At 40.1% G+C, this 25,000-nt stretch overlaps 2 protein-coding genes across 2 annotated transcripts in view; both read left to right on the top strand.

The window, feature by feature from the left end:
• The window catches only part of nsmaf (neutral sphingomyelinase (N-SMase) activation associated factor), a 27,038-nt gene extending 11,783 nt beyond the window's left edge, over nucleotides 1–15,255 (top strand). The window contains exons 18-31 of the mRNA XM_084108983.1: nucleotides 778–898; nucleotides 2,012–2,143; nucleotides 2,220–2,262; nucleotides 3,814–3,974; nucleotides 5,317–5,425; nucleotides 5,512–5,570; nucleotides 6,512–6,576; nucleotides 6,889–6,956; nucleotides 7,080–7,203; nucleotides 10,059–10,142; nucleotides 11,412–11,562; nucleotides 11,867–11,969; nucleotides 12,111–12,223; nucleotides 14,194–15,255. Of these exons, the coding sequence (XP_083965109.1) occupies nucleotides 778–898; nucleotides 2,012–2,143; nucleotides 2,220–2,262; nucleotides 3,814–3,974; nucleotides 5,317–5,425; nucleotides 5,512–5,570; nucleotides 6,512–6,576; nucleotides 6,889–6,956; nucleotides 7,080–7,203; nucleotides 10,059–10,142; nucleotides 11,412–11,562; nucleotides 11,867–11,969; nucleotides 12,111–12,223; nucleotides 14,194–14,288 (1,428 nt within the window). The 3' untranslated portion in view covers nucleotides 14,289–15,255. The remainder of the gene's footprint in view (nucleotides 1–777; nucleotides 899–2,011; nucleotides 2,144–2,219; nucleotides 2,263–3,813; nucleotides 3,975–5,316; nucleotides 5,426–5,511; nucleotides 5,571–6,511; nucleotides 6,577–6,888; nucleotides 6,957–7,079; nucleotides 7,204–10,058; nucleotides 10,143–11,411; nucleotides 11,563–11,866; nucleotides 11,970–12,110; nucleotides 12,224–14,193) is intronic.
• Nucleotides 15,256–17,549: 2,294 nt separating this feature from the next.
• The window catches only part of ank2b (ankyrin 2b, neuronal), a 150,553-nt gene continuing 143,102 nt past the window's right edge, over nucleotides 17,550–25,000 (top strand). The window contains exon 1 of the mRNA XM_084108689.1: nucleotides 17,550–17,691. Within this exon, the coding sequence (XP_083964815.1) occupies nucleotides 17,596–17,691 (96 nt within the window). The 5' untranslated portion in view covers nucleotides 17,550–17,595. The remainder of the gene's footprint in view (nucleotides 17,692–25,000) is intronic.

The following is a 25,000-nucleotide window of genomic DNA, read 5'->3' as shown; positions in this document are numbered from 1 at the left end:
TGAGACCGCTTTCATTCTTCAGGTCATTCATACATTCATGAGAACAAAACATTTAATAAGGAAAGCGATATCTTTGTCCTAGTCTCCTTTCAATGGTTAACGTTACCGCAGTCATTGCATGCAGTCATTTATCTTTTTTAGAATTTGAAAGATAATCAAGATATCGTTTTATAAGTGAGATCTCCGATTTTAGTCCTTGAAAACCAAAAAAATTGTGTTCGAAAAGTCCTTGAAAGTCTTGGAATTTTATTTTACAGTATCTGTACGAAGCCTGTTTTTAATCTGCTTTAAGACAAACCATGTGTAAATTCATAAGTCGACTCCATTGCTGAGTATTTTCTCCTTAAAACTGCAGTGAACCAAAGACAGTCTCAAAAACACGCTTTGAAATCGCTGGTGTTTCTGACGTCACAAACTACCTTGTAACCAATCAGATCAACGTGTGATCGTCAACCAGTGGATCTCTGAGCTGAGTGAGTGAGTGGAGGCGGGGCTCATTTGCATATTCATAGAACCGCGCATATTAAATGAGGCAAGGGTGTCGAGTTACATTCAAGATATTTAAAGGCATTTTTCAAGTAAAAAAAAAAACGTTTAAATATGTAATTTTGGTGATCAAACGTGAGTTTTAAGGGATAAAATGATTGACTACAGGGAGACTTTAATAATTCTGTGTGCTAAGGTCCTTACTGTGTTTAATTTCAGTCTTGCAATAGTATGTGTGTGTGTGTGTGTGCGTGCGCATGTGTGTGTGTGTGTGTGTGTGTGTGTGTACAGCTGATTCCTGAGTTCTACGGAAGTGACAGCAGTTTTCTGAAGAATCTGCTGGGTTTGGATCTGGGCCGGAGGCAGGGAGGAGGAAGAGTGGAAGGTGTTGATCTTCCTCCGTGGGCATCAGGTGCGCACGCGTTCTCCTGTCCCTCATGACCACACGATGTTCGATCCGTTTCATATCGTGATTCGAAAACGAAAATAATCAATCGTTTTATCTCATATAATGTGTCATATAATGGCTCAGAGGAGCTCAAACACTCAAACAGACTATGATGAGCAAGCGATCTCATTGGCTGCAGGATCAGCAGAGCCAATCAGCTTGTGCCGTGCGGTAATGATGTGATTGCATGTAAATTACGCCCTCTAGTGACTGAACCCGGTATTTCTTTAAAACTATAGTCCCTTTGATTGGGAAAATGTTCATATTAAGATATCTACAGAATATTAGCTTTTATCAGTCTTATTAGCTGAAAATGTCAAGATATATGGAGCAAATTCACTATTTAATCTTATTCAGATTTACGGTTTTCTCTAAATAAATGATCAAAACTATGGAAAACCCCATAGACTTTCTTTGAAGGCGCCAAAACTTTTATACAATAACTAGCAACTAGCTTGCTTCTAACATTCAAATTTGTTAAAAACATGTTAAATTGTCTTAACAATGTTAAATCATGCTACCGATGTGCTCGTTCATGTTAGCAACATGCTAAAACATGTTAGCAACATGTCAGCAATTGGTAAGACATGTTAGTAACATGTTAAATCATGTTAGCAATGTGTTAAAACATATTACCACCAAGTTAAATCATACTAGCAACATGTTAAGTAATGCTAGCAATGTGTTAAATTATTTTATATTATGCTAGCAATCTGATAAAACACTATCAACATGCTTAATCATGTTAGCAATGTGTTTAAACAATGCAAGTACATGTGTATTCGTGTTAGAAACATGTTAAAACATGTAAGCAATTGATAAGACATGTTAGTTACATGTTAATTCATGCTAACAGTGTGTAAAAACATGCAACAAACATGTTAGCAAAATAATGCTAAGACGTGCTAACAACATGATAAAACATGCTAGGAAGCTTTTTAACGTTCAAACAAGGCTTTGTCAAGCCAGCATAAAAGTTTGTCCCGACAAATACTTTCATGTTAATGGTCATAACTTTAGCTTTATTTCTCTCTAACACTTTACAACACGTTGTTTGTTTCACATGTGCGTAAGCAGATCCGGACGACTTCCTGCAGAAGCAGCGTCTGGCTCTGGAGAGTCAGTGTGTGTCTGAACACCTGCACGAGTGGATCGACCTGATCTTCGGGTATAAGCAGAAGGGCAGCGAGGCCGTGGCCAGCCATAACGGTAAAATAACACCGATATTATACAGTATGAAGGATTAGTATGTTATTCATATTGTTTTATGTCTGCTATATTACAGTGTTCCATCCGTTAACATATGAGGGAGGAGTCGACTGCGATAGGTAACGTCAATATCTCTCTCATTAACTTTCATGAATTTTACTATTTCCTTTAATAAATCTATTATGCAGTAGATACACAAAGTAGTTCCACTCAGGACCTCAAGGACAAAAGTGTCCCCATTGAAGCCCTTTGTTTCAAGGGTTTTTTCTTCTGGGGCTTTTATTCTGTTGGCAAGACTTCAGTTATGCAGCTCTAATTGTGTGTGTGTGTGTGTGTGTGTGTGTGTGTGTGTGTGTGTGTGTGTGTTTTGCTGCATCTAATGGGGAAAAGTGGTACTGCGCCCAAACAACATCTCACTGAAAGCTCATTTTTTGAGATATCAACCTAAAATGTGGAACACGACTTGATTAGATTTATGGCTTTTATTTTTTTAGCAGTTTTAGAGTTCAACAGGTTTCATAAAATATATCTTTTATATAAAATAATGTTCATAAATAATTTTCATAAACTTAAACCTCTATAACTTTGTTGGTTTCACTTTTTGGGCCCTATTTTAACGGGTTTAGCAAGTATCAAACGCGAAACACAAGTAACATTGTGGGTCGGGTCTCGCAAATCTAAAATGTGTTGGTCTGAAGTCGCTTCATTACTCATAGGTGTGGTTTGGGCGTATCGTGAAATAAACCAGTCAGAGCATCATCTCACATTCTCTTTAAGAGCAGGCACGCTTGTTCCATGGCGGATTGCTATTATAACGGCGGGTTTGCCAGACGCACGCCAGGAGCGGTTCACAGCCGAGGAGACCGACGTTCTCGTCAGGGCCGTAAAACACAGAGAAGTGACATTGGGGATGGAGAAACACACCCAGATTAGCTTCGGTTAAACAGGCGTATGATAATTTGGGTAAATGTGTAAGCTAGATTTATGCCTATTCTTTCACATCTTCATGGACACCACAATGATTTCCCTCGTGTGGAATATTTTTCCTTGTAATAATGTATGGATTGCAAAAATGAAAACTGCTGCTTCTGTGTATATGAGAGAAGCAAAGTGTGTGTGTGTTGTGCACACGCTACATTATGGCCAAGCATGCGCCCTTAAAATAGCGTCTGAATAACGCGCCACTGACTTTAGACGAGGTTTCTCCTGGTCTGTGGTGGAATTGTTTTCTGAAACTGCAAAATAGCATCAGGGAACGTTTGCGCCGGATCACGCCTCCTCTTTTCGCTGAACCGCCCCCGGGAGCGCAAGTTCATTCCCTAATTTACCCACGTGCGTCTGTGGAGGGAAAAGTCCACTGTGCGCGGGTGCAAAATAGGAATGATACATGTGTCGCTGTACAAAGTCAATTGCGCCGGGTGCAAGATAGGGCCCATTAACTTTTTCTTACTTCAACAATAATCTGCCAAGGGTCTTCTTTAAAATGAGACCAAACTTAACTCTGTGCTCCCAAACTTCAAACTTTTATGAGTTTTTTTGACACATTTTTGTCCTCTATGGACCTTTTTAATTGATGCACAAGGGTTAAATAGCTCATCGTTTTGATTTTTCTTTGTGTTTTATATTTGTCAGTGTACATTTTGTCAGTGTGTATGTGTGTGTTTCTGCAGTATTGAGGACACGGATCAGAAAATAGCCATGCTAACTCAAATACTGGAGTTTGGCCAGACGCCGCGGCAGCTCTTCACCACTCCTCATCCTCAGAGGATCACTCCTCGCTTCCACAACCTGTCAGCGACCGTCAGTCTCAGCAGCTGCGAGCTCTCGCCAGGTACCGGCGCATCCCTGGCCCACAGAGCAAAAGAAGGGATGACACTTGGTGACTTTTGTCGCATTAGTATGGAAGCTTGTTTCCGCCACTGAATAATAATAATTAATAAAAATAATAATAATTGCGACTTTTTATCTCACAATTCTTTTCTCACAATTGCGAGATATCAAGTCAGAATTGTGAGAAATAAAGTCGCAATTGCGTGTTATAAAGTCGCAATTCTGAGAAATAAAGTTGCAATTGCGAGATATAAAGTCAGAATTGCATGATATAAAGTCGCAATTGCGAGATATAAAGTCGCAATTCTGAGAAATAAAGTCACAATTGGGAGATATAAAGTCGCAATTGCAAGATATAAAGTCAGAATTGCATGATATAAAGTCACAATTGCATGATATAAAGTCACAATTCTGAGAAATAAAGTCAGAATTGCATGATATAAAGTCGCAATTGCGAGATATAAAGTCACAATTCTGAGAAATAAAGTCGCAATTGCGAGATATAAAGTCAGAATTGCATGATATAAAGTCACAATTGCATGATATAAAGTCACAATTCTGAGAAATAAAGTCAGAATTGCATGATATAAAGTCGCAATTGCGAGATATAAAGTCACAATTCTGAGAAATAAAGTCGCAATTGCGAGATATAAAGTCACAATTCTGAGAAATAAAGTCGCAATTGCAAGATATAAAGTCGCAATTCTGAGAAATAAAGTCACAATTGGGAGATTTAAAATCAGAATTGCATGATATAAAGTCGCAATTGCGAGAAATAAAGTCAGAATTGCGAGATGTAAACTCGCAATTGTGAGAAAAAGTCGCAATTATCTTTTAAAATGTTTTATTTTGTGGCGGAAACAAGCTTCTATACATTAGCTATGTGAACATCATGTGAAAATCAAGGAGGGGGAGGGGGTTTGAGGGGGTGGGGGGGATACAAAAACAATACAAAAAAAAACGAAAACTCAGAGAGTCTTTTGTTGGTGTGAACTACAAATCAGCCATGATGCAAAACAACAACTACAAAAACACAGCAATGAAGGGGTTAATCTCAATTTCTAACAAAATTGTAATGTTTGATTGCAAAACATTATACTTATCTAACAGAAAAATATCTAAACCTTGACGAAAAGTAGTCTTTTAGAATTTCTAAATGTGAATCTAAATGCAAAACCTAATAAAAGTAAGAAATTATGTCTAAGAAACAACAACTGGCGAATCCAAAAGCCTCTCTGTGTGTTTATAGGGAGTTACACACTATGACTATACGCCTCCTGGCACTATTCTCACTTAAAACGTTTATTTTAAAGGCCTTGACTCTATTTTAATCTGAAATACAGTGTCTCCGAGTATGGACTCGTTCGAGGACCTGACTGAGGAGAGCAGGAGAATGGCCTGGAGCAACATGAACAAACTTGAGTTGCAGTCTTGCTACAAAATACACAAGGAGTGAGTATCTGCTGGTGTGGCTGTGTGTGTTTGAGAACAGATGGCTAGCGAGAGCTGCGTCTGACGCTGGTGTTGTGCTTCTGCAGGGCAGTGACAGGCATCGCTGTGACCCTCAGTGGAGATGCCATCTTCTCCACTTCTCAAGGTCAGGAATCCCTCCGTTATTTAGTCTCAAGTCTGTGAGAGGCTGCCATAAATTCCTCTGATTGATTTCTCAGAACTGTAATATAATGTTAGCACAATGTTAGCATGTTTAACATGTTGTTAGCATAAATTATCACATTGCTTGCATGTTTTAACATGTTGTTAACATGTAGCACATTGCTAGCATGGTTCTACCATGAAATAGCACATTGCTAACATATTGCTAACATGATTTAACACATTGTTAGCATACTTCCAGCATGATTTAGCACATTGCTAGCATGTTTTAACATGTTGCTAGCATTAAATTAGCATGTTAGCATTTTAGCACATTGTTAACATGTTTCTAGCATGACTTTGCATATTAACATGTTTTAGCAATGAATTAGCACATTACTGACGTATTGCAAGCATGAATTAACACATTTTAACGTGTATAGCATGATTTTGCACATTGCTAACATGATTTAAGACATTGTTAACATGCTTCCAGCATGAATTAGCACATTGCTAGCATGTTTTAACGCGTTGCTAGTATAAATTAGCACATTTCTTGCATGTTTTATCATGTTGGTGACATAAAGTAACACATTGTTAGCATGTTTTAGCATGTTATCAACATGATTTAGCACATCGTTAATCTGTTTCTAGCATGACTTGGCACATTGCTAGCATGTTGCTGACATGATTTAACACATTGCTAACATGTTTTGGCAATTTTCTAGCATTAATCTGCATATTATTAGCATGTTTTACCACACTTACATTTCTAGTTTGGTTTAGCACATTGTTAGCATGTTTTAACATGTTTCTAGCATGATTTAACACATTGTTAACATATTTCTAGGATGGATTAGCACATTGCTAACATTTTTTAACATGTTGCTAGCATAATTTAGCACATTGCTAACATGAATTAACACATATTGTATCCTCATGTAGACTCTACACTGAAGATGTTCTCCAAAGAGAATGGCCTGCAAAGAAGCGTGTCCTTCTCCAACATGGTAAGCTCTTTAGCGAAGACACAGTGGCCCCGAAAAGTATTTGGAAACATAAGCTACACTTAAAAGCAGAGTGGGGAGAGAGGAGCTGTAATAATGTAAAATATGTGAAAAATAATGCGTTTTCTAACATATTCTAGTACACCCCAAAAAAACAAAATCAAGACTGTAAAAGGCCACAATAGGACCCTTTAAGACATATTCCCTGCCTTTATGAGGATACTTGAACTGTGGCAAATGCTTTCTGGAGCCCCTGTACAACAGCCACAGTAAATAAGAGCTAATCTGACCTCTGACTAAAACACACTCTTCAAGGCGCTGTCCTCCTGCCTGATGCTGCCTGATGATGAGATCGTCGTGTGCTCGTCCTGGGACAATAATGTGTAAGATTTATACACTGACCACAGTCATATCCCTGTAATTCTGAAGTCACTTTAACACATTCCTCATTGTTTTCACTCTGTCTCCCCTTTCTCTCTTCACCTGCTCTTGGATCCCTGTCTCAGGTATTTTTACTCAGTAGCGTATGGAAGAAGACAGGAGACTCTGATGGGTCATGATGACGCGGTCAGCCATATTTGCTGGAGGGACGACAGACTTTACACGGCGTCCTGGGACTCGACTGTGAAGGTCTTCTCATTTAGTCTGGCCAAGTTTGCTTCCTTGCGTAACATTCAAGGATGACTAAACCTGTTTACTTGGTACCAAGTGTTAGAAACATCGTCAGAAAAGTTATAGTTGCATATTCAGTAACACTTAAACCTTAATATATAATGCATTATAAAAGTATTTTAAATGCATTGATTATGCCTTGAGATGCACCTTGTGGTCTCATGAGTAATTGTAACCACAGTTATTATACATTATAATCAGGGCTGTCAGTATTAACACGTTAACGCATGCGCTTCATTTTTGTCCAGTTTAACGTGTTCAAATATTTAATTTTTGAAGCCTAATGTTAAAAAATTGATAGCTTTTAATTACACTGTAATGTTGAATGGCTATAATTAATGCTAAAAATTGGGGGAATTTTTTTATCCAGACATCAATATCTGTATTAGTATCAGTAGCTGCGTTTCCGTTACCCTTCAAATTGCGCAAATTGAAATTGCGAATTGAAAATACGCCCAATGGAAACACGTCAATTTCGCAAAAACTCGCATTTATCGCAAACAAGTTTTCCCGCTCGCATGAGGAGGTTTTTCAGGCAATTCGGAAAATAAATATTTCGCAAAACTGCAATGGAAACAGTTTTTGCGCATTTACAGGTCACCTGACGTAGACGACGCGTGTGTTTGGACAGAATAAGAGACAGAGTTCTTTATTAAATTCATAAAAGACAGAATAATTACAGGAATAATGGATTCTAAACCTCAAATAAATGCCACAATCAAGACCTGGAAGCAGAAATGAGGGAGAAACACCCAGAAACACCTCATATGAGCCGCTCACAAGGATAATAAGGGTCGTTCCTCACCATTAATGCTTGAAAACACACATACATCTCCTTCAATTAATAATAATGGCTAGTGCGGCGGCTGGGATATAGTACATAAACCTACCAACGTCCATTGACATGGTTTTTAAAATGATTTTACTGATCGCGAGAGGAAAAAATGAAGTTTTAGTCACATAACATCGGTTAATGGAAACGCCGTCATTTCGCAATGAATGCGAAAGTGTTTTAAATTGCGATTAATCAGAGAAAAAAGTTGTGATTAATCGAGTTAATTTTTTTAATCGATTGACAGCATTAATTATAATACTTGTCTATTTATAGAACACACTTTTAGAAAGTATAATGCATTAAAACACATGACAGACAACCAATCTCAGATTGTCTGTTTGTTTGTTGTGAGCCGAACACAAAGGCACGAGTTACGAGCTTCAGACTCATAACTGCAACAACGAGTAATTAAAGACATTTTTAGATTATTTCAGACAGAACAGATGAAGATATACGAGTATAATCACTAGTAATATGATTTAATTGCTCATGACTTTTGACCAGTTGGTGGTGCTGTTAGCATGATTGGTGTCCTTGTTCTCTGTGTGACTCAAGGAATCAGTTTTATTAGGCTAAACTAATCGAAAGCTATGAGATTTTATAATTTTTAATTTGATTATACATTTTGTTGTCTCTACTTCTCGGGTATTCAGCGCATGATGACATAGCAAGTTTCGTAAAAATATGCTAATGCATTCATAAAATACAGCATTTTACAGCAAAATTCAAGATGGCCGACAGCAAATGGTCAATATGGGAAAATTGGGTGTTGTTCGACTCAGGTATAGGCAAAAATAGCCATTTCTCATATCTCCTGACCGTCAAGTCCGTTTGCACATTATGGGTTGGGTCTATCAAAAAGCTTTTAATATGTTTTTGGTGAGAACCGGACAAACGGTCCAGGACGAGTTCGAAAGATTAGATTGTTTGCAGCCCTTCCGGTTTAAAAGCTATTAGCACAAACGTGAGTGCAACTTCGGACAGTTGGTGGCGCTAGAGGGAATGAGTTAGAGATTCCAAATTTGGTGTGGTTCGTGTTCAGACTGTCCTCTGTTTGTGTACCAAATTTCATCATTCTCCCACATCATTCTGCCATAAACTCATAGAAGAAGAAGAGTGGAGACAATAGATGCTCACGACCCTTCAGTTCTCGGACCCTAACGAGGAATCTGCAGTATATTATAATTAGTGCTGGGCAACGATTAATCGAATCCAAAATACACATACACGCGTGTGTATATATTTAAGAAAAATGTTTTATTTATATATAATATAATAAAAAAAAATATATATAGTATTTACATGCAAATATTTATTAAACATATGCATATATGTGTACTTTATATATGTGACCCTGGGCTACAAAACCAGTCACATGGGTCAATATTATGAAATTGAGATTTATACATCATCCGAAAGCTGAATAAATAAGCTTTCCATTGATGGAATTGTCCATGGTTTGTCCGAGATATGAATATATGAAGATCTGGAATCTGAGGGTGCAAAAAAATCAAAGTTGTTCATTTATGTTGGCGATTGTGCTGCATTCACTCACAAAAATACATGTTTTATATATTTACGGTAGGAAATTTACAAAATATCTTCATGGAACATGATCTTTACTTAATATCCGGATGATTTTTGGATAATTTTGACCCATATCATGTATAGTTGGCTATTGCCACAGATATACCCGTGCGACATGTGACTGGTTTTGTGGTCCAGGGTCTCATATATACAAAATATTTATACACAGTACACACATATATTATGTAAACACAAACTTTATTTAGGATGATTAATTGTTGCCCAGCACTAATTATAATGCATTTTAACTTTGGTTACAATTATTTATGAAAAGATATAATGCATTATAACACGTTAGTAAAACATTACCACATATTCCAACTACTTTACTTTTCTTCTCTTCTGGTTATAATGAGTTGCTGACGTTCTGCGTTCTCCGTTTCCTCCACAGATCTGGAAGTGTGTCGCAGCCGACGTCTCCAGCAATAAACGCTCCGGGTTCGATCCGCTGGCTGAGTTCGAGCACGAGGCCGGGGTTTGTGCCGAGGATCTTAAACACTGTGACACACACAAACTGAGCCGTGTGTGTTCGGCACTTCTCAGAGCAGCTGTGCAACAGAAGAGATAGAAGTCTCGTCACACTTTACAATACGGTTCTTTAACATGAACTAAGAATTAACAACACTTCTTCAGCATTTATTAATCTTAGTTCTTATTAATTTCAGCATTTACTAATACGGTATTAAAATCAAAAGTTGTATTTGTTAACATTAGTTAATGCACTGAGAACTAACATGAACAAACAATGAACAGCTGCATTTTTATTATCTAACATTAACAAAGATTAATAAACACTGTATCAAGTGTATCGCTCTTGTTAGTTCATGATAGTTTATACATTAACTAATGAACATTATTGTAAAGTGTTGCCGAAGTCTCTAAACCCCATTATTTACACCGTGAGATTTTATTGAATCCTTTACGATGATTTCTTGGCCGATCGTATGATGTGATCAAGACGACTAGCCGTGATTAAAGATCACACAGAGATCAGTCGGCTCAAGCTGAAAGAGTAAGGGTGATCTGCATTATTATATTTCTCTATAGACTTTATTCAAGCTATAAGAATACAAGTTTAATGCTGAAATATGCTCAATATTTCAGCTTCCAGTGTTTATTAAAATAGATGATTTGGGGCAAATATGACGTAATGCTAACACCATTTTGCCCTACGACAATAGATCCCAGAAGATTGTCCATTTTATTCATATCCATATTGTCCATATTTTAGTGTGTGTTTTTTTAGCATTTAAAGTAGAGATGCACCGATACCGATAACCGATAATTCTTTATATTTGAAAGGCGATAACCGATATATTGGCCGATAAATCTAAATCCAAATTTTTGAGAGCCTGATTACAAAAACAAGTCTGATCATTAAAAGCCACGTCCCAAACACAATTATAATGATGTTCTTATTATAATTTTATGCAGCCGATATGACTTGCGCTGCACATGTTGTGCTTTACTGTATTTTCCTTTTTTGAAGTGATTCCAATCATATTTCAAGCAACTCAAAGCCATCATGTTGAACGGTCGCATCTGAAGCGTCTCAGCTGGAGGAGATGATACACACTACTGTACTACAACACCGCATAGAATAGTGCATGAGTGAACTGGGACACACGTTTTGTTCTCCTGTTTGTAACCTATTTAAGAAAAGTGCCTTTATATTATTGTGTGTTATGAAATGTTAAGATTTATCTAATGTGTGTATTGTGTGTACACACACACGTGTGCGCAGGTCAACTCTTTAGACCTCAGCCCTGCTGGAACACTGATGGCGACGGGCACTAAAGAAGGAACTCTCACTGTGTGGGACGTGACCAGTCCTGTGCCGCTCAACCAGCTCAGCTGCCATACTGGGAGGATCCACCAGCTGGCCTTCAGTCCTGGTGAGTGTGTGTGTGTGTGTGAGAGTGAGTGTGAGTGAGTGAGTGAGTGAGTGAGTGAGTGAGTGAGTGAGTGAGTGAGTGAGTGAGTGAGTGAGTGAGTGAGTGAGTGAGTGAGTGAGAGAGAGAGAGTGTGTGTGTGTGAGAATTGAGAGAGTGTGAGTGATTGTGAGTGTAAGTGTGTGAGTGAGTGCTTGTGTGTGAGTGTGTAAGTGAGTGCTTGTGTGTGAGTGTGTAAGTGAGTGCTTGTGTGTGTGTCTTGTGTGGTTTGGTTTCACACACTGTGTGTGTGTGTGTGTGTGTTCAGACAGCAGGCATATCTTGAGTGTTGGCGAGGACTCGTGTTTGGCGGTGACAGATGTGCAGACAGGAATGCTCATCGCTACTGTACACGCCGAGCAGGAGCAGAGGTGAACAGAACACACACTAGAGCTGTGTCCCAAATAAATACACACACATGCATGTTTATATTTAAGAAAAATGTGTTATTTATATATAAAAATCTCAGTGTCTCGGGTGGAGGAGTTGTGTAACTTGTGTTGTTCCTGTAGGTGCTTCTGCTGGGATGGAAACACTGTGTTGTCTGGAGGGACGTCAGGAGATCTCAGTGTGTGGAACCTCCTCAGCAGTAAAGTCATCCACAAGATCCCTGCTGCTCACTCAGGTAAACACACACACGTTCTAGAGTGCAATGCTCTGTGTTGGGAACGTTCTAGAGTGCAGCGCTCTGTGTAGAGAACGTTCTAGAGTGCAGTGCTCTGTGTTGGGAACGTTCTAGAGTGCATGGATCTATGTAGAGAACGTTCTAGAGTGCAGCGCTCTGTGTAGAGAACGTTCTAGAGTGCAGCGGTCTGTGTTGGGAACGTTCTAGAGTGCATGGATCTATGTAGAGAACGTTCTAGAGTGCAGTGCTCTGTAGGGAACGTTCTAGAGTGCAGGGAAATATGTAGAGAACGTTCTAGAGTGCAGCGCTCTGTAGGGAACGTTCTAGAGTGCAGGGATCTATGTAGAGAACGTTCTAGAGTGCAGCGCTCTGTGTAGAGAACGTTCTAGAGTGCAGTGCTCTGTGTAGAGAACGTTCTAGAGTGCAGCGCTCTGTGTAGAGAACGTTCTAGAGTGCAGTGCTCTGTGTTGGGAACGTTCTAGAGTGCAGCGGTCTGTGTTGGGAACGTTCTAGAGTGCATGGATCTATGTAGAGAACGTTCTAGAGTGCAGTGCTCTGTAGGGAACGTTCTAGAGTGCAGGGAAATATGTAGAGAACGTTCTAGAGTGCAGCGCTCTGTAGGGAACGTTCTAGAGTGCAGGGATCTATGTAGAGAACGTTCTAGAGTGCAGCGCTCTGTAGGGAACGTTCTAGAGTGCAGGGATCTATGTAGAGAACGTTATAGAGTGCAGCGCTCTGTGTAGAGAACGTTCTAGAGTGCAGGGATCTATGTAGAGAACGTTCTAGAGTGCAGTGCTCTGTGTAGAGAACGTTCTAGAGTGCAGCGCTCTGTGTAGAGAACGTTCTAGAGTGCAGGGATCTATGTAGAGAACGTTCTAGAGTGCAGTGCTCTGTGTAGAGAACGTTCTAGAGTGCAGCGCTCTGTGTAGAGAACGTTCTAGAGTGCAGTGCTCTGTGTTGGGAACGTTCTAGAGTGCAGCGGTCTGTGTTGGGAACGTTCTAGAGTGCATGGATCTATGTAGAGAACGTTCTAGAGTGCAGTGCTCTGTAGGGAACGTTCTAGAGTGCAGGGAAATATGTAGAGAACGTTCTAGAGTGCAGCGCTCTGTAGGGAACGTTCTAGAGTGCAGGGATCTATGTAGAGAACGTTCTAGAGTGCAGCGCTCTGTAGGGAACGTTCTAGAGTGCAGGGAAATATGTAGAGAACGTTCTAGAGTGCAGAGCTCTGTAGGGGACGTTCTAGAGTGCAGAGCTCTGTAGGGGACGTTCTAGAGTGCAGGGATCTATGTAGAGAACGTTATAGAGTGCAGCGCTCTGTGTAGAGAACGTTCTAGAGTGCAGTGCTCTGTGTTGGGAACGTTCTAGAGTGCAGGGATCTATGTAGAGAACGTTATAGAGTGCAGCGCTCTGTGTAGAGAACGTTCTAGAGTGCAGCGCTCTGTGTAGAGAACGTTCTAGAGTGCAGCGCTATGTGTAGGGAACGTTCTAGAGTGCAGCGCTCTATAGGGAACGTTCTAGAGTGCAGCGCTCTTTGTAGGGAACGTTCTAGAGTGCAGCGCTCTGTGTTGGGAACGTTCTAGAGTGCAGCGCTCTGTGTAGGGAACGTTCTAGAGTGCAGCGCTCTGTGTTGGGAACGTTCTAGAGTGCAGCGCTCTGTGTAGAGAACGTTCTAGAGTGCAGGGATCTATGTAGAGAACGTTCTAGAGTGCAGCGGTCTGTGTTGGGAACGTTCTAGAATGTTCTCTCTTTGTAGGGAATGTTCTAGAGGGCAATGCTTTGTGTAGAGAACGTTCTAGAGTGTTCTCTCTGTGTAGGGAACGTTCTAGATTGCTATTCTCTTTGTAGAGAACGTGCCAGAGTGCATTGTTCTGTGTAGAGAACGTTCTAGAGTGTAGCGCTCTGTGTAGGGAATATGTGTAGTGATGATGCCTGTGTAGGGACCCTAACCCCAGTGTGCTGTGCTCCTGCAGGCGCAGTGACGTGTGTGTGGATGAACGATCAGTGCAGCTCCATCATCACTGGAGGTCTGGATAAACAGATCAGTCTCTGGAAACACCAGTATTAACACACACACACACACACACACACACACACACACTCTAATGGACATTATTCAGTGTCCTCGATGTTTGTGGTCATAGTTTTCTGAGCAGAGACAGTAGCCGGCTTTTAAATCCGCTGCAACAGTTTTACATTATTATTATTTAGCATTTTTACTGTGTTTTAGAACTGAAGAACATTAATCATAATTAATGTTTTCATCAAATGATAAATTTGGCTCAATGATTTCTTTTATCATATAATACATGTATAACATCTGTCCTGTTTCCACTTCAACATGCATAAAAACAGCAACAATTCTTGAAAAATCATCAATATTATAAACATTTCTTATTCACCTGTCGAGAGTTGATCTCAGAAGATGTGTTATGAAATATTAAGTAGTTATTATATATGGACTGTTTAATGTCCTTCAAGTTTGCTGCAGATTTTGAGCCAAAAACATTTTTTAATGTGCCTTAGTTTTTAACCGTATAAACTTGAGCGTTATTATTAATGCCCTCTCTTTAATTATGCTCGCATGTTCAGCTAAAATATATGCATACTAATTATTACACTAGTTATGTATGATGATATATTTAAGTGTAGGTTAGAGTAAAACCTTCTGTAATATAATAAAATATAGTATTACATGTTGACAGGTTATGGATGCATTTGTATATATTGTATGCGAACTGTATATTTCATACGCTGTTATTTATGTCATAATCATATGCCTTGAAGAAATGCTCTTCAGTGAAGAACATTTAGTGTGTGTTAAATATTACAGAAGTTGAGTTCATATCGCAGGATTATGCAATGAGCACACGAGTTATTAAGAGACGGTTATGACTGTCCCTTTAACTATGAAAAATTGCATTTTTGAAATATTTAATGTTTAGCATGTTTTACTATATTATGTTTCTGGGTTGTTCATTTCTCCTCAACTGTGTGTTTTTTAACTGCTGGAAATTAAACGACTTTAGAAATGATTGTTGAGTTTTTGTTTCTCTGTTCTTCGAACTGTTTCTTCTTTTAAAAGCTTTTCTCTTTGTTTCGTGTATTAAAAACTGGCGTGACAAATTACGTTATTATTATTAATTATTACATGGGTACGTCACAGACTTATAATTGGAAACATATGCAGGGTTTATTTGATTAAATATAATCATTGGAAATCATCAATTCAGTGTTTTATCAATATTGTGAATCCAAAGTAACAGAACATTCGTGTTACTGTTTCTCATCATTAATGTTAAGGTTTTGAGTAAATGTGTTTTCTCTGACATGTTTAGTAAATGTGATGGTTTCTTTAAACTGTTGAAAAAGTCAACAAAGTCAATAAAAAGTTATTATATTTTTCTGGGGAATTGTCAGCCAAACTAAAGTTTCATTATATGTTTGTTATAGCTGTAAACAAATGAACACAATAAATCTACACTGGCATTCATTCATAGTCAGTGAGAAAGCTGTTTTAAAGGGTCATGACATGTTTTTTATTTTGATACGTTCCTAGCAAAGTTAATAAAGATTTTGTACAAAAAAAAAAAAAAAAGATGTGGAAAAACGATTATTTTTCAGTCTTCGTTCTGAGCCTCTGTCTGAGATGATGCGTTTTTAAGGCGCCGCCCCTTTAAGGCTTGCCACTGTTCTGATTGGCTAACGTCACTGCACAGGAAACAGTGTCAACGTTATGAAAACATTATCCATATAAAACCTCATTTACAGAAGCATTATGAAATCATTCACTATGGTTTGTGATGTTTTCCAGCTGTAGTCGCTCAGAGCCTCGTTGTTTGTTTACAAAATCAATGGCCTGATATAGGCTTATATTGTACTTTAACTTTACATTTTTGCTATTTGAATTTTGGTAATTGTTTTCTTGGTATTAGTAGGGTCTATTTTGACATCTCACATGTTCTAATGTAAATCAGCTATATTTTTTTCATCTGATTGGAAATGTTCAAATAGCGTTTTGTGACCAAAGCTTTAAAGCGTTTAATGTTGTTTATGTGTCTATGTGGTGTTTTTAATCTGCTTTAAGACAAACCATGTGTAAATTCATAAGTCGACACCATTGCTGAGTATTTCCTCCTTTAAACTGCAGTGAACCAAAGACAGTCTCAAAAACACGCTTTGAAATCGCTGGTGTTTCTGACGTCACAAACTACCTTGTAACCAATCAGATCAACGTGTGATCGTCAACCAGTGGATCTCTGAGCTGAGTGAGTGAGTGGAGGCGGGGTCCATTTGCATATTCATAGAACCGCGCATACTAAATGAGCGCATACACATTTTTTTGTGTAATTTTGGTGATTAAAGATGAGCTTTAAGGGATACAATTATTGACTACAGGGAGACTTTAAGCTTTTTTTCTTTATAGAAATTGATCTTAAGAAATAAACCTACCCTGAACTATTCTACTTTGATATTTTGGTATGAAATGACGTTCAGATATTAACTCCTTTGCCATTGACGGAGATTTCCTGATACACATCTTTGGAAAGAGATCTCCTGATCAAACATGCGAAAAAGAAACAGAAACAAGTGATAGCATATGTAAAATAACACGATCATCAACATTAAACAGCATATAAATCAAATCTGCCTGGTGTTACTGAATGAAATGTCGAACCCATGAAGGGTTAACGACTGAGGCTTGAGGTGTTGATGGACTCGATCGACTCCATCTGTGTTTGATCATCGATCTGAAGCCGATTTGATAAAAATATGATTTTCTCAAGCTTTTGGTTCAAAATGTTTTTTTTATTTATTATTTTTTTATGAAACTCACCCACATTCAAGTGTTGATAAAAAAGAATACATGAAGCGAATAAAAAGTAGAGGGTCTGTTCTTTCTTTTGACATATTGCATGTTCAGATATTTATGCAACAAAATATTCTGGGGGCCATGAAAGTTTTGTACATTAAAAAAAAAAAAAAATCAAAAATTATTATTAGCCTATTATTATTATTATTATTATTATTATTTAAATAGATCAAAAATGCTGGCGGTGCCTAGCAACTTTTAAAAAACCCGCTGGGAGGGAAAGGGTTAAACGAGGGCATTGAATGCAACTGCTGTCCGTCCAATGTGAGGGCAAATATCTCCCACCAAAGTCACGCTCTCGCTGTGTGTGTGTGTGTGTGTGTGTGTGTGTCAGTGCATGTGCGCGCGCTGTCAGTCCGAGACGAAACTGTTGCAACGACGCACGCGCTCAATAACACACCAAAAGCGGTCAGTGTAACAGTTCCTGTGGGTCACTGAGATCAGATGCACAGATGGAAGAGAGTGTGTGTGAGTGTGTGTGTGCTGATCCGGCACTGAAGACATGAGAGCAGCAGAAGAGCCTGAAGATCCTCAGAGAGGAACAGCGAGGAACATGTCTTCACCTGCAGCACCAGAGAGCGCGTGCCCGACAGCACAGGTAGAGCACGCGCACATGTGATGCGTTTCCATTCTCGTGTTTCTCGAACGCTAATATCTTTATGGCGGTGAAGGTCAACTTGTAAAGCCAACAAATGTATAATTTATTCATTTTTATTTATTTTTTCCCCCTACTAATGATACTCCCCTGTCCTGGGATGGTTTTGGTAAAACTGAAGTCATACTGTAAATGAGGAGATTAACATTGACATGATAGGCGGGTTTGTCAAAATCTCCGTTTAACTGTATTAAATTCAATGATTTTAAAGAGTTATAATATATATAAACTTTAATGGGGTTCTAGGGTTCTTGACTCAATTTTAAACAATTTTGCTTTATGCCAAAAAAGGAAAATCTTTTTCTCTTCACGCTGATGTTATTTTGCGTTTGTGTCTCTTTAGTAGTAAATTAATTAATCTCAGAATTTAGGAAATAACTATCGGTGGTGCACTGATCGTGTCTGATCTCAACTCAGATGTTGTGCTTTTGTGTTTGAAGGGTTAAATCTGCTGATCTGTGAGTCATGTGGGTTTCAGCAGGTGATGAAGTACAGGAGCCTGATTCATGCTGTCACACACACACACACACACACACACGCACACACACATATCTCAGTCTAATGCACAGGGACCAGACTGAGGGTATTTTCAGATATTACTGTAAATATGACGTTTGATTGATGGCATCAGTTTGCTCACCCAGACACTGTCCGGTGTTTGAGCTGCTCGATTAATCGATGACAGATCTTTGGCAAGTACGATCACAGGAACGTTAGATCTGTGTTCTGATCCGGAGACAGCCGTTGTCATGTATAGATATTTTGTATAGATGTATAGATAGAAAACAGTCTTTTCAACCACACAGTATCAAATATCTGTCTTACAAATATCTATATTATCACAGAAGTTCTGGGATAAAAGTTTATAGTTCGGATATAAACACTGATGACTACAGTAGTGTTTAAAATTGAGTAAATCACCTTTGGAAAGAAACTTGACGCTTCAAATAAAGATTGTATCATTACATCGTTACACCAGTAGGTGGAGACAAGAGACTGTTAAAAATGTGTTTGTCATTGAATCATTCATTCAAGAGATTCGTTCAAAAACGCTGATTCATCCAGTAATGAAACGAGTGAAGTCTTTATGAGTGAGTCATTGAATCATTCACTCAACCTAAACTAGTTCAGCAAAAAGATACAATTCTGTAATCGTTTCCTCGCCCTCCTGTGTTTCCCAAACCCTTTGATTTTCTTCTTCATGCAGAATTTAAGCTGCACTTTTACCATACAATGAAAGTGAATTATGACAGAGTCCAAAAATGTATATATATACAGCAGCCGTTTCTTAACCGCGTCCAGCACTTTTCAAGGGTCTGTATTCTATCTATGTCCATCAAAGAAAACTCTGAGTACACAACTACGTTTTTCATTTGTACTGCAACTATACTACAAGTGAACTTAAATACTGATAGTTTACTAGTTGAATCCCAGACAGCAACATAGTGTCGGCCCAGATCCGGCCCAGATCTGGGCCGACACTATTGTGCAGTTTTTAGCACATTTTTTAGTTTATGAAAGTACACTTTGAAGTGTAATTACTTGTAAGTTTTCTTTATAAATCAATATTTTAAAACAATGTAAGTTTGTAAGGCAAAAGTATGTTTAATTGGCATCTCGTCATGTTGTGGGATCTGGGTTAGTCTGGGCTTTATTCAGTGATTTAATCCTCCCCTTTGGGACCTTGTTAATCAGGAATATCTCAAATTGTTCACAGCCCACATATGAAGTTCACAGAGTGGCTGCGTTTGTTTCGTTCGACATGGGCATTCATGAGCAGTGCAGTACAGTGTGTGTGTGTGTGTGTGTGTGTGTGTGTGTGTGTGTGAATGGCTTCTTGTTGGTTCCTTCTGGAACAAAGACTCAGTCTTGTCTTCTTCGCTGTAAAACCAAGCCTTCCTTCCGGCTCTTGTGTTTGAGTCAGAATTCCTTCCCACTGACTAACTTCAGCTTCGGTTTGTCCCCAGCGCCAGTTAGACAACGGAACAAATGACTTTGGACACACACTTCATGAATCCCATTCACTTTTTCTGACAGAAACTGATGACACTGGACTTTTTTGAGACTCATTCAAGTGTTTTCCATCTTAAATATCTGCTCAATCTGGTTTTCGTTCATCATTTAGTTTTTTATCTTGCTAAAGCTTTTGATACTGTTGATCACTCTATTCTGTAAACCAGATCATGTAGTATTATTGGCGCATCTAATTTAACTTTATCTTGGTTCTCTAATTATCTATTTAGTAGATCCCAACATGTACAAATTGAACAACTATCTGAGCTTCTAACTATTAACAAAGGGGTTCCTCAAGGCTCTGTGTTACACAATTAACGGTAATTAACAATACACAGGTGAAACAAACAAAATCATTATGACGGTGACCATGGTAACAAGGGAGTGGCGGGAAAATCAAACAAAGGAAGACGTGACTAATGACAACAAACTGAATGTCCATGAAAACTAAAACCAACGGAACATAACGAGAGTTACGTGTGTAACTACGGTTCTATGAGTTCTGGATGATCGCCAGAGGCAGTGCTTCCCACTGAATATTATCTCTCTTGCTCATGCACAGGTCGAGTCTAATAACAACAAAATCATCACATGACCAGGTATGTCATGGGGATCCCCTCTATTTAACCCCGTGACATCCCGCGAACTGTCTACAGAATCCTCTCGTGAGACTCTGAGTAACAGGGAGCTCTGCCGGTCATCCAGAACTCATAGAACCGTAGCAGAGCCCGTCTACGAAGAGCCTGGCCACTCCCTATTAAGTCCTATTGTACAGAATTTTGGTTGTAGTTCCACCAGAGTTCCACTGGGGGGCGATCACACATGAGTGCAGAATGAATGGGAGTCTATGGGGCTAGACGGCTAAATTCGTCTCTTTCACCCGATTGCCGTTGAGAAATCTCAGATTTGATTGTAGGTTTTGCAAGTTCAACATGGGTTATAGGTCGAAAGTTGAATAAACGAGTACTTATGTCCTTTCGATTTCTTACAGGTTGAGTTGTTGTTGCCCATAACACGCTAGCATTCTGCTAATGAACGCTGATTTGATTTGAAGGACTGATTACGACCAGAGATACCGCTTGATGGCATCGTGTGTGTGTGTGTATTTTCGGGCGTGGTCTTTTAAAACAACAAAACAAAAACTCTTCCAGCACGTGTGTTTACCTGTGTCAGCTGTGTTGTGTGTTTGCCTGTGTCAGCTGTGTTGTGTTTGCCTGTGTCAGCTGTGTTGTGTGTTTGCCTGTGTCAGCTGTGTTGTGTGTTTGCCTGTGTCAGCTGTGTTGTGTGTTTGCCTGTGTCAGCTGTGTTGTTGATGCCTCGAGAGAAAAGAAAGTGCAGAGCGCGAAAGCACCAAAGTGACTGAAGGATTGCCGTAAAGCAGTATCTCTGGTCGTACGATAAGTATGACGTCATTGACATTTTAAAAGACTTTTTAAAGCAAAAAGTGAAAGTCTAAAACAGGGATAGGCAACTCCGGTCCTGGAGGGCCACTGTCCTGCAGAGTTTAACTCCAACCCTAATTAAACACACCTGAACAAGGCAATCAGTTTTTTCAGGATTACTAGAAAAATACAGACAGGTGAGTTTTTATCAGGGCTGAAGCTAAACTCTGCAGGACAGTGGCCCTCCAGGACCGGAGTTGCCTATCCCTGCTCTAAAAAATCTAACACCCCGCAGTGTGTAATTTCTTTGCATCTCCTTTCGAATACAACATTCAAATTACTAGACAAAAAATTATATTCTGTGAAAAGTGGATTTTGAGGGGTATAGCGCCATAGACCTCCATTCATTCTGCACTCGTCCTGTGAGCGCCCTCATGTGGAGCCAGAGTGGAACTGCAAGCAGTTCAGAAGCCGGAAGTTTACTGAGAGTGGAAGTTCTCCCCTTATTAGACATTCTCTGACCGTAGTTTCATACGTAACTCTTGTTCTATTTCGTTCTTACTGACCGCCAGAGGCAGTGCTTCCCACTGGATGGCTCATAACAACAAGGTCACGAGGAGGCTACTCCTAACCTTAAGCCGAAGTTGAGGGTCCCAACAGGACTGCCGCTTCCATAGCACCAGGGGTGGCCATATTAACTCTGGAGTCTCTGGAAAAGGTATCAGTGGTTGACCAAGTAGCCGCTGCACAAATGTCCATTAGAGGGACACCTTTTAATGCTTCCCAAGATGTTGAGATACTTCTCGTTGCATTTTCTTGGCTCGCCGTCGCAGAGAAAGAGTTAGTCTGACTGTCGCAGTTTCTCTGTGGCTCTCAGATTGCCCCAAAGGGCTCGCACTGGACAAAATTGTTCAGTTTGATTGCCATCTTGTGTGTCAGACACAGAACGATTGAGTGCTACCAACTCAACTGGTTGATTCCTAAATCACGTTGAGAGCCTTTTGAGTAGGAATGAGGGGTTAGGCCACAATGTCATCATTGTTCCATCCGCATTCCAACGCATACAGGACGTATTGGTTGACAATGCGTGGAGCTCACCAACGCGTTTGGCTGACGTTATTGCCAAAAGGAATGCAGTCTTTATTAAGAGCCACTTCAGGTCACAATGCTCCATTGGCTCAAAGGGGTGTTGTGTAAGTGTTCTTAAAACCAGACTGAGGTCCCATGAGGGCACCCTAACAGCTGGAGGAGGGTGCCATCGCTGAGCACCTTTCAGAAACCGAGTGATTAGAATATGTGACCCTAGAGTTTGATCATTTACTTGCTGAGCAGAAATTGCAGCCACATATAACTTTAGGGTAGGGCTGGGACGGTTTGGATTTTTTCTTACCGCGGTTGAAAAGCAAGAAATTCCCTCGGTATAGCGGTAAACCGCTTTAAACCTCAACCCCCCTCCCCACCCTCCCCCAGTTTTTTTTTTCTGCGACGTCGCGGCTGGAACAACAAACAAAGTGTGGCAATGATAATCTCAGGTACTGTTTGTGTGCTTTATTTAATGTTAAAAGCATACAATGTGACTTTGAATATCGTTTAGTGCTCCAGCTTTGTAACCGTAGCTGTAAAAGCAACAATGGATAATTCACCTCAGATCTTGAAATTAAACAAATGGAAACAAGAACGTTCAAACTGTGAACATACAAGTATATTCTTTGACAAATATTGTTTTAGTAACCTAGTAGCCTATGTATTTGTAATGTTTAAATGGTGTAATATTTGTGAATTTGATTATGTAGCCTAGGCTACTTATCCATTTTCTTGCAAGTGCCGTCAAGATTACTCTCTGGTGCTGTGAGTGTGCACTTGCCGCGACTCCGCGAGGGTTGACAAACGCGTTCTTCACGTGAGAGAATTGTGTTAAATAAGCACGTGCAATTTAAAGTTGAGGTCCTGCTTTTACTTTTTTTTTTATTTACGGTGCGGCTTGGACGCAGCGTCCGTCGAAAATAGACTAGGCGCCTATCTTTAGCGAAGCGGCGCGGAGAGACGCTTCTGAAACGCGCCGCGTCGTGGCTGTAGTGAACACAAGCATTGACTAGAGTGGGCGCGATCAGCTCCGGTAGCCGCGTCGCAGCCGTAACGCGCCACAGAGTGTAACTAAGGGGTTCGTCAATAGCCTACGAATGGAATGTTATTATGTGTCATGGAACAACTTGCGAAAGGTCTTATCTTTTGATGATAAGTTTTGTTTAGAAAACCTTGAATCCATGTAAGACACAATGTTATAAGACACAATCCATGTCATTAGAATCAATGAATTCATGTCATTAGACACAACGTGAACACATGTGAAGGCCAGTGTTTATTTTTTTATTTAAAAAAAATTTTTTGCGGTGATGACGGTGACGAGCTCAGACCCGCGGTAAGCGTCACGTGACCGCGGTATTGCGGTAATGCGGTAACCGTCCCAGCCCTACTTTAGGGTAGCGGGTGCCCTGTTGTTGTCTAGCAGGGACTGCAGAAAGCATAACACCATTGGCACAGTGCTCAGGGACCAACCTTCTAAGTGTACACCAATCAGTGGAAAGCTTCCACCTACAAGCATAGATATTTCTGGTGGAAGGTGCTCTAGAATTCTGGATTGTGTTTTGCACCTTAACATCACAAGACTTCAACAATAATTCTGGCTCCTCAGCGGCCAGTCACAGAGCTGTAGCCGATCTGGGCTTGGGTGCCAAATCTGCCCCTGCAACCGAAGGAGCCGGTCCTGCCTCCTGAGTAGGCTCCAGGGCTCCCCTTTGAGAAGCCGGCATAACTTTGGGAACCAAGGTCTGCCTGTCCAGTTCAGTGCCACTAGGAGCATCCTGTGGTGCCCTTGAAGTATTCTGTGGAGAGTTGGCAGAATTAAGGGGGTCGGGAGAAAGGCATAGAGTAGAAGATCTGGCCAGGCATGCGCTAGCGCATCCTGACCCAACGGGCTGGACTTCTCTGTGCAGGAGAACCACAGGGGGCAGTGGGTCGAGGTCTCTGAGGCAAAGTGTGTGTGCTCTGCCAAATCGTCGGCAAATCATCTGAACTACTTCTGGACTGAGTCTCCATTCTCCTGGCGAAGGTCTGTGGCGAGACAAGAAGTCTGCCACCACATTCAACACTCCCGGTATATGCATCGCCCTGATGCTTGTGAACTGAGGGAAGGCCCATGTCAGAAGGTCTCATGCTACTCTCAGAGACTGGCTGGACCTCGTGGCGCCTTGGTGGTTGAAATGATATACCACCGATGTATTGTCCGTTCTGATGAGAATATGGCGGTTCAGTAGGGCCGGCCCAAAGTGCTTCAGAGCCAATTCCACTGCTTGTAGCTCCAGGGTATTTATATCTTTTGAGGCTTGCCCAGGTTTCTAGGTCGCCCTGATCATCCTGTGCTGCCACACAGCCAATTAGCGAAGCATCCGTCTGTATTATCTCCCGGCGAGGGGGAATCACACCCAGAGCTAACTAGGGCTGTAACGATACGCGATATGAAACCGAAATCGCGATACTCATATCCACGAACCTGTGTTGCGGTGTGAGAAGGCAGAATCGCGACACAGCCATTCCAACTCCCAGAGTTATCCTTCCCATCCAGATCTAATGCTACCACATCTTTAAATTCCTATTGGGCAGTTCCAGCGTTATGGACGTGACATTTGCAGTCAAAACTTGAAATATAAATTCTCAGAAAATGCATTTAATACCAAATATATTGAAACATCTGTTTGTATATTCATACTCCCTTAATAAAGGAGTCCAGACATTAGAAAAATATCAGTCTACACATGCATTTTATATTTAATGGGTCTCATTCATGAAACACGAGCAGA

Source organism: Abramis brama (assembly GCF_963993115.1).
Source record: "Abramis brama genome assembly, chromosome: 3".
Lineage (NCBI taxonomy): Eukaryota > Metazoa > Chordata > Actinopteri > Cypriniformes > Leuciscidae > Abramis > Abramis brama.
This window is presented reverse-complemented; position numbering and strand designations above follow the sequence as displayed.